Below are 14,962 nucleotides of genomic sequence, written 5' to 3'. Positions count from 1 at the left end.
TGATTGGTGGCCTGGTTCAATATGTTTTATTTCACTTGCAATAGAGGATAGCTTTTTTTTTTTTTTTTTTTTTTTTTTTTATACAGGAATAGTATTAGAACTTATCAAATGTTGGTTGATATGCTGAAAATTAAATCACATTTATTTCCCAACTTTATATATTTTGGGCATTTCTGACTATCCTATATAATAAAGAGGTAATATGCAAATTGACCATCATGCCGACACACAAGCTGGCTACCACAAGAGGGCTGGCAGGGGAGGGCAGTTGTGGGTGACCAGGCCAACAGGGGAGGGCAATTGGGTGAGGAGGGGGGAACCAAGCCCGCAGGGAAGGGAAGTTGGGGGCGACCAGGCCTGTAGGGGAGGGCAATTGAAGGGGACCAGGTTTGCAAGGGAGGGCAGTTGAGGGCGATCAGGCCAGCAGGGGAGCAATTAGGTATCAATCAGGCTGGCAGGGGATTGGTTAAGGGGCGATCAGGCTGGCTGGCAGAAGCGGTTAGGGGCAATCAGGCAGGTAATCAGGTGAGTTGTTGGGAGCCAGCAGTCCTGGATTTTGAGAGAGATGTCCAACAGGGGGTCCAAGATTGGAGAGGGTGCAGGCTGGGCTGAGGGACAACCCCTCACCTTCCATTGCATGAATTTTATGCTCTGTGCCTCTAGTATAAGTATATAAAGTTACACACACACACACACACACACACACACTGGTAATAATGAAAAAAAAATCCCATTTTAAGTTTAAAAGATTAAATTTGCTCTGTTTTCCATTTACTCAGATAGTAACAGTGCTTCTCAGATAAAGCCAAACAGTCGGCCCATTTTCCGGGCAGGCATAACTCTGGCCATTCCCAACATTGCCATGGTCCCTGCCCTGGAAGATGTACAGCAAACGCTGAACAAAGCTGTGGAGTGCATCATCAATGTCACCAAGGGGGTTAGACAGTGGAGCAGTGAGCTGTTGTCCAAGGTGAGTATGGGATGAAGAAATTATTTCCTATGGAATAAAATAAAATAAAATAAAATAAAATCTTTTACAGACGAGATTGAGCTGAAAAATGTCCTTTTATGTTTTAGAGAAAGATGCACGAAAGAAAAATGGTTGCTTTGCAGAATAAGGAAGACAGTGATTCTGATGTTGAAATGGGAGAAAATGAACCTCAAGGTAAGTGTTTTTTTGTTTCTTTTAAACTAGCCATTGTAAGCTAGTATTTATTGAGCTAAAATGCATGTTCTCTCTATGCAATTCTTAAATCAGATTAGGTTGGCATATTAATCTATGATCCCACTTTAAGTGTATAAAATATAAAGATCCATGTCTTTGAATATGACCATTACAAATAGTTTACCTCTAATGGGTATCCTAAAGTTTTGGGTGCAACATTGATTTCTGGTCTAATGTGATGATGAGAACTGGCATTTGATTTCTCATTTTAAAGAGATTGTGAGAGAGATGTCCATCACAGTGAACATTTCCTGATACTAAAGAGATATTTTCAACCCAATATGTGTCCTGTTTTGCCAACATCTTATGATGTGTGAACATGCTGTACATCCCATGGTTTTTATTTGAATTTTGTAAAATTAGGGAGCATATGACCTGTAGGTTCCTCATTAAATTAAATGTTGTCTTTAGTTCTGCAAACTCCTTTTAAAGCATCCCTGCAAATAGCAGACCCCATGTAATTTTCAATTAATGCTCATGTCCTGAGACAATAAATCAACTAACCATGAGGAAGAAACTGAAGCAAGTTTCCCTTTAAAACAGTATGTTACTGAGGAGGTTAAAGACAGCTCAAGACAACTTTACCCACAATTTACAACATTACTTATTTATTTTAGCTAAAAAACATATGTTGTTATTGTGTTAATTTCACTTTTATATTATGTAGAAACATTGCTTTACTTCCTAGAATAGTTGAAAATTCACAATTTTCTAAACAAAATATGTTCACTTATGAATTATATCTTAAATTCAGAAGAAAAAATGTTCAATGAAAAATTGTATATATATTTTGTCATGACAAAAGAAATAAGCCACATCTTTTAAAAATAATAGCTTTGAGATATAGTTTACATAACAAAATTTATCCCTTAAAGCATACAATTTAGTGGTTTTTAGTGTGTTTGTAACCATCACCAACATTTAATTTTACAATATATTCATCACTCCCAAAAGAAACCCTGTACCCTTAGTAGTCATTCCCCATTCCCCTGCCCCATATGCTGTGGCACTATTCATCTACTTTCTGTCTTTGTGGATTTGCCTATTTTGGACATTTCATATAAATAGAATCATACAATATGTGGTCTTTTGGACTAGCTTCTTTCACTTAGCATAATGTTTTCAAGATTGATCCGTTCTACAACATGCATCAGTTCTTTATTCCTTTGTATTGATAAACTAGAGGCCTGATGCATGAAATTTGTGCACTTGGGTGGGGGGTGATTCCCTCAGCTTGGCATGTACCCTTTTGCAGTCCAGGAGCCCTTGGGGGATGTCCGAAAGCCATCAGTGGGACATCCTTAGCACTGCCACAAAGGTGGGAGAGGCTCCCGCCACCTCCCCTATGCTATCCAACTGTGAGCCAGGCTTCTTGCTGAGTACACTGACCACCAAGGGGCAGCTCCTGCATTGAGCGTCTGCCCCCTGGTGGTCAGGGTGCATCATAGCGACCTTTCATTCTGCTGTTCAGATGATTTGCATATTAGCTTTTTATTATATAGGATACTATTCCCTTATATGGATATGTCATCACATTTTATTCACTCACTCACCAGTTGATGGGTATTTGGGTGTTTCCATTTTTTTGCTATTATGAAAAATCTAGCTATGAACATTTCTGTACAAATTTTTTGTGCAGACATTTGTTTTCATTTCTCTTGGGTATATACCTCTAAGTGGAATTGCTGAGTTATATGTCCACTGGTTGGGCTTTCTCATGTATAATTTCTGTTGGCTGCTGTTGTTCCTGTGTGAAGCACCACTGTTCTGTTTCTTTGCACGTCTCACAATTTAATTTTTTGTTGAAAAGTTGATATTTTAAAGAATATAAAGTGGCAACTCTGAGAATCTGATTATCTTCCCCCCAGGGTCTGGAGTTGTTACTGTTTGTTTTCTTATTGACTTTCCTGGACTAATTCTATAAAATTTGTCTTGTCTATGGTGTGTACTATTGTAATCTCTGCTTCATTAGCTTAGTGTTCAACTAATGATTGCCCAGAAATTTCCTTTATTGCTTTGAACCAGTAAGTCTTCCACCCTCTACCTGGGGACACTGTGTGTGAGTGTGTGTGTGTGTGTGTGTGTGTTTGTGTTGGAGCACTATGTATAGAGCACCTTGGAAGCTCAGTAAGTTATAACACTGCCTTAGTCTTTATTTACTGATTGGGCAAGTCTCAAGTTGAACCAGAGCTAAAACATTGGGGCATCTTTAGGTTTTTCCTGAGCACTTGCCTAGCTCTGTACATATGTGTGGCCTTGAGCTCCAGGAATATGTCAGGAATGTGTCAAGACATTATAATAGCCCCCCTTCCCAGACCCCTGATAGACATCTCATTTCTAGATTTTTAATTTTTTTTTTTGGCCAACTTCCTGTTTTCCCCAACTAATAGCATTGCCTCAGGCAGCTATAAAGTTAAACAGTTGTTGCTGATTAGTTTTGACAAATGCCTTAGAGATAGGGATTTTTTTCTTTTTTTCACACTCAGTGAGTTTTGAATCAGGTGAAATAAAGATCACCTCTTTAAATGGGGCTTTTTGAAGTAGCGAGGTAGCATCCAGAATGGTCCAATAGTGAAAATTTTATGGGGTTTCTTGGGGAACTCCAAACCCAGTCTGGCCTCCTCTGGTGACTGCCAGGCTATGGTTTGCACAGTCACACTGGTTGTAAGGCTGTTGTTTTTTTTGAGGCTCCTGCCTACCCAGTGAGGGGACAATGGGGATAGAACAAGTTAAAACACCACAAAACTCACAGTTGTTACGGGATTTAGCATTTTTCTTGACTAAACAAATGTTTCCTGGATTGTTGCAAGCTTTGGATAATTTCCAGAGTTCTGGGAAATCGATATTGACAGTTTTCCCCTCAATGTTTTCAAAGGTCTTTACCATTCTAGAAATGACCTTCTCTTTTTAAAGTATGTTCCCTGTGCTGTTGATATAAACCTTTTTTTCCCCTCTCTTTTTCTGCTTTTAGATACTTTTGAGATAGCATCTGTAAATTTACCCATTCCTGTGCAATCCAGGAACTACTATAAGAACGTTTCTGACAACAAAGATATTGTAAAACTAGTCTCTGTGCTTAGCACAATCATCAACTCCACCAAGAAGGTAGGTCACAGGGATTTGTAGGCAGGGCTCCTTGTTTCATAACAAGTGCCTGTGTGTAGCTGAACATCACCAGCTTGTCCTTCGTGTAGGCAGGGTCTCATCTACTGTGAATTCAGTGAGCTGCTTATGGTACTTTGTATGTACACAGCAAATGTTTATTTAAAGATTTCATTCTAGATTGCAACGTGAAAGAGAACTAATATGTTTTATATTGTGTTCTCTAGCGCCTTTAATTAATTAATTAATTAATTTATCATTTCAATTCAAATAAACGTAACTTAAAATTTTTTGGATATGTCCCAAACCACAAGTCAGACTGGTGTTACAATTTACCTTCATAGAGTCAATGATACCAGTATATTTGAAATAGAATAAGATTTATAGTCAATTTTTCATATTTGTATTCTGAGGCAAATCTTAAAAAATATCAGATGAGAATTTATGTATCTTGATGTGTGGAAATCAGATAATACTGAAAAATAAAGAAAATATTAATGTTATCAATGTAAACTTATACTTGATGTGGGGGTAAATTTGAATTAATGTCTATTGCCAACCTGTTTTTCTCTTAACTTTGCCTTTTTTGTTTGGGCAAATCTGTTCTTATAGTAAAAAGATTCAAAGTCCTGAAGTCAATCTCTGCTTAAAAATATGTATATTTACATTGTCATTAACATCTGTTGATTCTTTATGTTGTCATTAACACCTGTTGATTCTTTAAAAATGGTTTTAGTGTTGAGGAAATAGTTGCCACTCAGTAAGTACTTTTTCCTATTCCTTAAAAAAACAATCCTCACCTGAGGATATGTTCATTGGTTTTAGAGAGAGAAGTATCAATGTGAGAGAGAAACATCAATTAGTTGCCTCCTGTATGCACCCTGACTGGGGATTGAACCCACAACCTTGATATGTGCCCTATTAAGAATCAAACCCGCAACCTTTTGGTGTATAGACGATGCTCCCACCAACTGAACCACCCAGCCTGGGCTCTATTACTTCGTTTTGATGGAATGAATTTCATTTGTTTTGAAAGCATTTTGAAAAGTTACAATTGCTGTAAAAATACGAGAGGATATTAAGTTTAATTTTAATTTTTTTTGTTCCTGAAGGAACTGGAAGCTTTTGCATTTATCCATTTCCAATTTTCCTTTTTTAATATATTGAAGGTCCTGTGTTTAATTTTGCCCTAGAGACAGTGTTCACATAATACAGTTTAAGAAATATTCATCTAGCACTTAGTTTATCAAGCTTTATACTAAATGGTAAAGCTAAATATAACTTTCTATGATTATAAAGAACATTCACATATACTTCCCAATGTCTTCTAATCATGGAAAGTACAATAAAGCAAATCAGTAATAAAGTCCATTAATTTCTCTGAACATAAGTAGCCCCTATTATGAAAATCTAAGGGTAAGACACAGCAATTTGAAATTAACATACTGCTGGCAACAAATATACTTATCTTTTTGTCACTTTTATTACATTGGCTTTTTTATTATGCAAAGGAAATGTATAGAAATTAGTCTTCCTTAAAAGATTGGCACTTAAAATAATTTGAAGAACTTTTTCTAATTTTGGTAGGATGGCCAAATTGTTTCTGGAGGAATATATGTGTGCTTGTCATAGAGCTCCACATGGCTAGCCAGCCACAGCCTTAGACCCTTTTGGATGGTTGTCCCACAACCACAGAAAATCCTAGGACCCAGCTCCTTTTCTCCTGCCATCATTGATTATATCAGAGCCTAAACCTGACCTGCATTCAGCATTTCCCTAGGCTGGTCATCAACTTATAACATTGCCAGGCAGGCTTAAAAAGATGAACTAGCTAAACTGAACAATCAAAATAACCTTGGTAAAAAATAAGGAAAACAGCTCTACATAGATTGTTTATGTAGATTTTCCTTTACGTTCTAGATTACCTCTGTTCTAACAAGTTCCCATCTAATGAAGACTGGCATAAAATAAATAAAAGTCTAAAACATTTAGTTATGGTGTATCTTAATATTATAAATTCTTGAAGTTTTAACAGCTCAGGATTCTGGAAGGTCTGCCTATATCCAGTGATCTTTGATAATCTGTAATTCATTCTCCAAGCCACCAGGGGTCTTCAAACTACGGCCCTCGGGCCACATGCGGCCCGCAGAGGAGTCTGATCGGCCCGCCAGGTTTTTTGGGCAGTGAGCGCAGCCGAGGTGTTACAGTAGAAATTAGTAGTTCATATAGTCCGGCCCTCCAGCTCTCTGAGGGACCGTGATCTGGCCCCCACTTTAAAAAGTTTGAGGACGCCTGTTCCAAGCCATCACACACTTGAATATCTACCTACTGTTGCAAAGCATTTGGGGCATTTTATGTCAACACCTCAGCCCTTGCTTAGGGAGCAGTTGTGGTTGAGACAAGCAGTGACAGGCTTAGCTTTCTGGATTTTAATGGGTGAGAAATATTAACACTTATTATACCCAAATCTCTGAGAGTCATTTTAGCTACATGTTGGGGGTTGAAGTGAAACTACTCCTTGGTTTAGTACAAGTTGGTGCAATTTACTTAATGTAATTGGACCATATAGAATGCTGTTCAGAATACTAATTTTTTTCAAATAATTTCATTTTTAATTTTATCTCAATTTGTAAAAAAAATTAATTTTTCTATTGATTTACATTATAATTTCAGAGTTATTATAATGTAAATCAATAGAAAAATTGATTCCCAAAATGTATAACCATCATAAATGAGGAGACAAATTTTTAATTCTTTGTAGATGATATGATTATCTACCAAATAAATCCAAGAAGCGAATTTGAAAAAAATAAGGCCCAATAAGAGTTAAGTTAGTAGTCAATTGAAAGATAACTATAGGCATTTTTGCTATAATGCAATAAACGTGTTCCCAAAAATCTCATTTTGCAAATTTACATATTTAATAAAATAGAGATTATGAGAAAAGCAGGATTGAGACACACACAAAACTTAGGAAATTTCATAATCAGAATAGCAACCAAAAAAAAAAAAATCATGGCAACAATAAGAAATATAGTAAAATATTAACCCATTTAATAACACTAAAAAAGTATGGAACTTTACTATCAAAAGGTAAAATATACAATCAAAATAACCTTGATAGAAGGTGGTATAAGAAACCATTGAAGCTGCTGAATTATGGAAATAAGAATAAAATATTTAAAGTTCAGGTCGAACTGTGCGAAAACATTCTCAAAACAAAGTGACCAAATTGGCCCCAAAGGAAGAAGAGGTGAAGGAGACATGGCACAAAGGATTGTACCTGGCTGTGGCTTGCTGTTTTAGCTGGTACAGAACAAAGTGCTGGGAAGAAAGATTACTCTAAACTTTAAGGAATTTTAAGGATTGGCAGATTTAGAAACTCATGCTATGTTCCTGGATGGGAAGATCTAATGTACAAATGTCAGTCCTTATCCAATGAATTGATACATTTTATGTGATTTGATGCAGTGGGGTTTGATGCTGGATATGTTATTTGTCTCTCCAGATCTATGCTCTATTCTCTGAATTTAAGAACAAGTCAATAGGTTTCCATTGAAGTGAGGGGAGAGAGTGTTCTTGGAGTGTTTTTCCCCATGGTTCCCCATAGTACTCTTGCTGTAGATAAGCTGCCAGGCAGCATGGAGGAATAATCAGTGGAGCACTCAGAGGACTCAGAAGAGGAGCCTTTAATGTAGAATTACAGAAGCACTAGTGCGGTGACTCAGGGGATCAACCTCCAAAGCCTGAGTGATGAGTATGGAGGAAGCCTTCCTTTTATCCCTTTTGGTTTCTTTGTCCCCACATATGGATCAGACTTCCAGACATTTCCCAGGCTTTGCAGCCCCCCACTGGGTTGGGATGGGGAAAGTGAGATTACACCCAAAGGCCTGGCCTGACTGGTGCCAGTGCTGACAACCCTCTCTGGGAGTTGTATGTGGTTCATGGTTTATGGCCTCTGTAAAATGGGAGTATTCCAGGAAACAGGTTCTGCAAGGCAGGGCAAGCATCACAGATAAGAATGGAGCTAATTATCTACTAGCAAGAGTGTGTGTCAGAATACAGGTTACTGGCACAGATTCAGATAGCTAGCCCCCCAAAAAGGCTTATATTCCCCTTCACTCTCTATGACATGATCTTGAGCTGAGATTTTTTTTAATCTGAGGTCTAGCTGCAATCAAGAGGGCCTTGTCTGTAAGACCACTTTTTTTTGGCTGTGGATGGTCTGGATGGTTTCAGTTTCATGGTTACTAGTCTTGGATTACTGTTTACACTATTGTATATAGGTCCAGTTCTGTGGCCTTTACAACCAATCACACAGTTCCCCAATGAAACATTTTAATGAATCCATTGGAACCATCAAACAGTTGGCAAATATTCACCATTAGCACGATGCCATTTCTGACTCTTCTTTCCCAACACACATAGTCTTATTTGTATCCTAGGAAATTACTGCATCCATGGATTGCTTCAAATGCTACAATCACATTTGGCAAAACGAGAAAGAAGAAACCATCATGACATTCATTATGAAAAACCCCCTGCTTCCCGAATTTGAATCTCAGATTCTCTATTTCCAAAACCTAGAGCAGAAGATTAATGCTGAGCCTGAATATATCTGTGTGGGTGCCATTGCTCTGTACACAGGTTGGTCCATTTTCTTTCAGACAGCCATAACAATTCAACAGTATCATTCTGTCTCTTTATGGAGATTAGGACTCCAGAGAGCTTTAGCTTATCTTAAAGACTGACGTTTCCTTTATAGGTCGTAAGCTTTAAAATCAATTTGTAGACTTGTTTTTAATTCCCTTCTGCATAATTATTTATTCTGGACTATTTTGAATGCTTTGCTGCTAAACCTTGAAAATAAATGCTAATTCAGAAGCAGGGGATCTGTTGTATTTGCAATGAAAGTTTATCCTTTCTTTAATAAACAACAGTAACAAACTTCAGGGTTACTTACCTCCAATGGTTTTGATATGTGCTGTGTTTCTTTTTTAGCATTTTGAAATGTGTTTTCAATTGCTGGGAAACAGGCTTTATAAAGTAAATGAATATATAATGATTAGGAAAAATAAATATTTTTCCAGTTTGATTTTTCATGTTAGAGAGTTATCACATGCATTTGCATAGGGTCTTCTTATACTGGTTCAAGTTTTTCAAACTGAGCTGTGGACACTTGGGTTTTATAGCTGACTTGAAGTTCACCTTGACTGCTGAGACGAAGGCCTGGATGGTTGTCACCGGCCGTCACTGTAACAAAAAATACAGGAGTGAGATGGAAAACGTTTTTGCACTTGTTGAAGAGTTCAGTAAGAAACTGAATCGTCCAATTAAGGACCTAGATGATATTCGAATTGCTATGGTGGCACTGAAGGAAATCAGGGAGCAGCAGATTGTCATTGACTTTCAAATAGGACCCATCGAGGTAATTGATAATCATTTGTTCATTATAGAATTTTCTCCACAGGTTGGGTGAGATTAGCTGAAATACTGACCAGGTCTAGACTGGAGCTACTGGGTGTTAAACCTAAGAACAGCAACTTCAGTAAAGATGATGCGTAACCCTTATAGGGTGCCTTCTGTTGATAAGTATTAGACCGTTAGGGGCAGATCCCGAGATGAGAATTTCTATACACATGATTTATTTATGAATATTCACTGGAGAAGGGGAGCGAGGGAAACGGGAAAGGATGAGGTCAGGTTGGGGGAAACTAAGTGAAGATAGGGTCTTAGCTGTAGACTGACTTCAGCCTGATCCCATGGGGAGCCATGTACCACACAGTTTTTTTCCACATTGAGACAAGGGGACTTCCGTTTGTACCCCCACATCTGTTGAGCATCAATCATAATCTCCCCATGAGAAGGCTCCTATTCAGCTGAAGATAATTTTCTAGAAAGCGGGCAGCATAATCCTACAGTGAACACTCTCAGCAGTTGGGAATGCAAATACCCGCTGGTAAACCAGGAAATGAAATTAAGGGGCTCAGTTGCTCACTTAGAGTTTTACCGTTTGCAAATAGAGTAACTAGAACTCTATGGGTGGGTCCCGATCATGCTGATCTTTTTGGTTCTAAAGGCTCTGATGAGTGACTGTGTGTAGACTTATGCATCTGATTGGTAGGAATTATATTTTTCTTTTTTTGTGTAGGAATCCTATGCCCTACTTAACAAATACGGGCTTCTGATAGCAAAGGAGGAGATGGACAAAGCTGATGCTCTGCGTTATGCCTGGGAGAAGCTTCTGGCACGTGCCAGTGAAGTTCAGAAGGAGCTAGCCTCACTGCAGCCTGGTTTCAGGAAAGAGCTTATTAGTACTGTGGAGGTCTTCGTCCAAGACTGTCAGCAGTTCTATTTGGACTATGATTTGGTATGACACTAGCCTTTTCTTTGTGTATTTTTGGGGAAGAGTGAATAGAGCATCCAGGGTGTTTGTGTGTGTGTGTGTGTGTGTGTGTGTGTGTGTGCGCGCGCATACGCTACATGCTGTTGAGTGAGCTCTGACTCCTGACAACCCTGTGAATGAGTGATGTCTGTAATGTTGTGTCCTCTACAGCTCTGCTCAGCTTCTGTAGACACATGCCTGTGGCTTCTTTCATGTTGTCAATCACCTCCTATTTGGTCTTGTTCTCTTCCCTCTGCCTCCTAATTTACCCAGCATGATTGTCTTTTGCAAAGAACCCTGACTTCTCATGATGTGCCCAAAGCAGGACAGCTTCAGTCTTGTCATTTTTGCCATGAGTGATGTTTCAGGCTTAATTTGCTCTAGGGCCCACTTGTTTATCTTTCTTACAATCCAGAGTGTCCATAGAGGTCTCAACACCACTTTTCAAATGAATCAATTTTTTCCTATCAGTCTTCTTCACTGTCCCACTTTTGCATGCACACATAGTAATTGGGAATATGAGTGTGTGGATGTGAAATGTAGTTGTTTAAAGACTGTGTCAAATTTAATGAAATTCCCTGGGAATTTTATTTTCTTGAGAGCACAGGCCTTTATTTCCAATTCATAATCCTTTTTTCTTATAGTTCATCCAGAATTATTTTAATAGGAAATGGGGAATTTAAAAGTGCTATTTATTGGACACAGACACTGGATGAGGGGGGGAGGGCATGAGTAGGGGTGGGATGAGAGGCAATGGGGAGATAAGGACACATATGTAATATTTTAATCAATAAAGAAAGGAAAAGATACCATAAAAAGTGCTATTTATATTATGTCATTGGACTGTGACTGAAGTTGTTTGATAGCTTTCTAAACTTGCCTAGACACAAACAGTTTACGTATAGTTAAAATGTACCCCTACCCACAGCATTCATCAGTTCCACAAGTGCTGTAGAGCACCCAGAATGTGCGAGGCACTGCCCTTGGTGCTGAAGACACAAAATGGACAAGGCAGATGGAGTACATATTTTCTCATACATATATGAGTTTTAGTGTAGAACCTTTTGCTGGGAATATGATGCGTAATGAGACCCATTTCTAGCCGATTACACTACAATATGTTATGGAAGGGAAATATGTAGAGCATAGGGTAGCATTTGTTCCTATTAACTACAGGCACAGCAAATGACAAAGTTAATAAAGTTAGGGAATTGGACCCCTGCACTAGCTTCATGGGTGAAGAAGCACAGAAATCCACATATTTAAGGTGTTCTAATGTGAGAAGAACTGATTGGAATGTTAAAGTTATAGGTTACTTTATACATAGATGTTAGAATGGTTAAATCTGTGAGTTTTTTGGTATTAGTGCTTTAGTTCAAAACCAGAAATTAGCCTGGCTGGTGTGGCTCAGTGGTTGAGCAGTGACCTATGAACCAGGAGGTCACGGTTCAATTCCTGGTCAGGACAAATGCCTGGGTTGTGAACTCAAACCCCATAGGGGGTATGCAGGAGGCAGCTGATGAATGATTCTCTCTCATCATTGATGTTTCTATCCCCCTCTCCCTCTCCCTCCCTCTCTGAAATCAATTAAAAATATTAAAAAATTAAAACAATAACAGCGAAAAAACCAGATATTATAAGTGCTTTTTATAGAGCAGCTATTAATCTGTGCCTTGACACCTAAGAAATGAATAGTATAGTTTTTTTATTTTCAGAATTTCTTGACACATGGAAGTTGCATCAGTACCTGGGAGTTAAACTTGAAAATATTTCCAAATGAGTTACTTTCCTGAGTCCTTTTTAACTTGGTTAAAATTGGTTCCAGTCATGTAGATGATATGCATGAACACTAACTTTGATGTTCAAATACTTTGAGCTCGTGAAATTTATATGCAAACACTTCATTCTATTTTATATTTATTTTAACTGTTTGTTTCAGAACGGCCCAATGGCTGGCGGCTTGAAACCCCAGGAAGCCAGTGATCGGCTTATCATGTTTCAGGTAACCTTTTTAGTTTCTACGACCTTCTAAACAACCAGAACCTTCATGTTTTCTAAACATTCCCTTCTCCCTCTCTATTGACATAGAAAGCTTATTGTGGAAATGGTATGGACTTACACTTAAAAAATATGATTTGGTATGGTTACAGGTAGAGTTCTTTTCTATGTGATTAATTACATTCATTTGGTATTTATCTATCTATGTGCTCAGAGATTATATATTGAGATTTTCCAGACTTTTTTTTTTTTAAATTTACATGCTTGGTCATTCTCACTTGTGTTTTTATTAGAATCAATTTGATAATATCTATCGGAAGTACATCACCTATACTGGAGGAGAGGAGCTTTTTGGTCTGCCAGTTACTCAGTATCCTCAGCTTCTTGAAATAAAAAAGCAACTAAATCTTCTCCAGAAAATATACACTTTGTACAACAGCGTTATAGAGGCTGTAAATAGCTACCACGATATTCTGTGGTCAGAAGTAAATATTGAAAAAATCAACAATGAACTTCTAGAGTTCCAGAACAGGTGAGGAGTTCAGTGTTTAACATGCTGAGAACTATTGAACCTGAAATGCTTTCTTATTTGATTGACTGTCAAGTTCTCTTCTCCCTCCAGATGTTTTGAAAGCACAGCATGCTGCATTGCAGTTGTAGGCTAGACATCATCCTTGTCAAATGCCATTTATTAATTGTCCCATGTGTGTACACTCTTTAAACTTGGGTGAATATCATCAAAGGCTTTTCTGCAGCTTGGAGCTGATCTCTATTTATATTATACTTATTGAACATTCAGGGTTTAGTAAGATGATTTCCCGGAAAAAAGCAAGAGCCATGGCTTTTCTATGTCCTGTTAAGTATTGAACCCAAAGAAAATGGATGGTCACTGGTTGTAATTTTTTGATTGACAGTCTGATACTCACAGCTGTGTTTTGTACTTTGTTGGGTTTCAAGAAATGTGTGTAGAATTGGATTGAATGAGGAGGTACCTCAATCCTTTAAAATAATGCCTTTTATCTAGTTAGTTGTTATGGGGGATTGAAATTTTTTTTTTCCTGACTGGGAGGAGTAATTTTTATCAAATAAATGTGATTAATTGATATCCTCTGATATCTGAGATTTAAAAATGTGATAGATATTATAAGTGTCTAGTTTTGATAGAGATGCTGGCAGACAAATCTGGACTGGAGACTTCTGGACTCAGAGGTGAATGAACTTTCCTGTTGCCTTCCCTTTGCAGATGTCGGAAGCTGCCCAGGGCAGTAAAGGACTGGCAGGCTTTTCTGGATCTGAAGAAGACCATTGATGATTTCAGCGAGTGCTGCCCCCTGCTGGAACACATGGCCAGCAAGGCCATGATGGACAGGCACTGGGCAAGGATAACTGCTCTCACTGGGCATTGTCTGGATGTGGGAAACGAAACTTTTAAGTTAAGAAATATCATGGAGGCACCTCTTCTGAAATACAAAGAGGAAATAGAGGTACAGCAGATAGCATGCATGGTGGGAGACTGGAAGCTCTCATGGGATTTATTTGATAGTAGTCTTGCATTGTGGAATATTGCTTCCCAACACCATCCCAAGACAATTAAGACTGTTTTCCTGGCATCCACATAATTCCTTCAGCAAATGTTGCTGTGATAAGTTCTGTGCTTAGTGGTAGAGATGTGAGGATACATCTCTACATTCATAGGTAGTTAATTAATTTGTTTAATGAAATGTTTATACAAATAAGGATACAGTTACAAGCTGTGGTAAATACCATTGAAGAAAATGTATGATGTTCTATGGGGTTCCTATAATGAAGGGGCTGACCTGTCTGGGAGGTGAGGGGAGGGTGATAAGGGTGGATGCATGTGACTGGCTGGATAAAGGAAGTGTGCTTGTCTGTCAGGGTGGGGCACTTGGAAAGTACAAAAAAGGCAATGCCAGGCAGAGAGAAAAGCATGTGTGAAGGATCTGAGATGTGTTTGGGGGACCATTAGAAGGCCAGAATGACTGGGCTAGGTGTGTGGGGGAGAGAGGAGAGAACTGAGAAAGGGCAGGTGCAGTGGACTAGAACATGTTATGGATGTTAGGCTTTGGAGTAGTGAGAAGCCATCTGGAAGATGTATTTTGAGCAGAGAGTGCCATGGTCAGATTTTCATTTGGTCAAGTTCACTCTGCTAGCTGTGTGGATAAAGGATGGGAGAACAGCAAGGGAAATGATGGGCAAACAAGTTGGGAGCTTCTAAAAATATCTGAGGCAAA

At 38.4% G+C, this 14,962-nt stretch overlaps 1 protein-coding gene across 1 annotated transcript in view; it reads left to right on the top strand.

Moving 5' to 3' along the window:
* Positions 1-14,962, top strand: part of DNAH5 (dynein axonemal heavy chain 5) — a 193,852-nt gene that overhangs the window by 71,817 nt on the left and 107,073 nt on the right. Inside the window, exons 20-28 of the mRNA XM_045571576.1 lie at positions 780-970; positions 1,078-1,165; positions 4,197-4,330; positions 8,773-8,974; positions 9,520-9,755; positions 10,479-10,697; positions 12,652-12,714; positions 13,004-13,242; positions 13,954-14,194. Coding sequence (XP_045427532.1) covers positions 780-970; positions 1,078-1,165; positions 4,197-4,330; positions 8,773-8,974; positions 9,520-9,755; positions 10,479-10,697; positions 12,652-12,714; positions 13,004-13,242; positions 13,954-14,194 — 1,613 coding nt within the window. The remainder of the gene's footprint in view (positions 1-779; positions 971-1,077; positions 1,166-4,196; positions 4,331-8,772; positions 8,975-9,519; positions 9,756-10,478; positions 10,698-12,651; positions 12,715-13,003; positions 13,243-13,953; positions 14,195-14,962) is intronic.

This window comes from Pipistrellus kuhlii, unplaced genomic scaffold, assembly GCF_014108245.1.
Source record: "Pipistrellus kuhlii isolate mPipKuh1 unplaced genomic scaffold, mPipKuh1.p scaffold_m20_p_4, whole genome shotgun sequence".
NCBI lineage: Eukaryota > Metazoa > Chordata > Mammalia > Chiroptera > Vespertilionidae > Pipistrellus > Pipistrellus kuhlii.
This window is presented reverse-complemented; position numbering and strand designations above follow the sequence as displayed.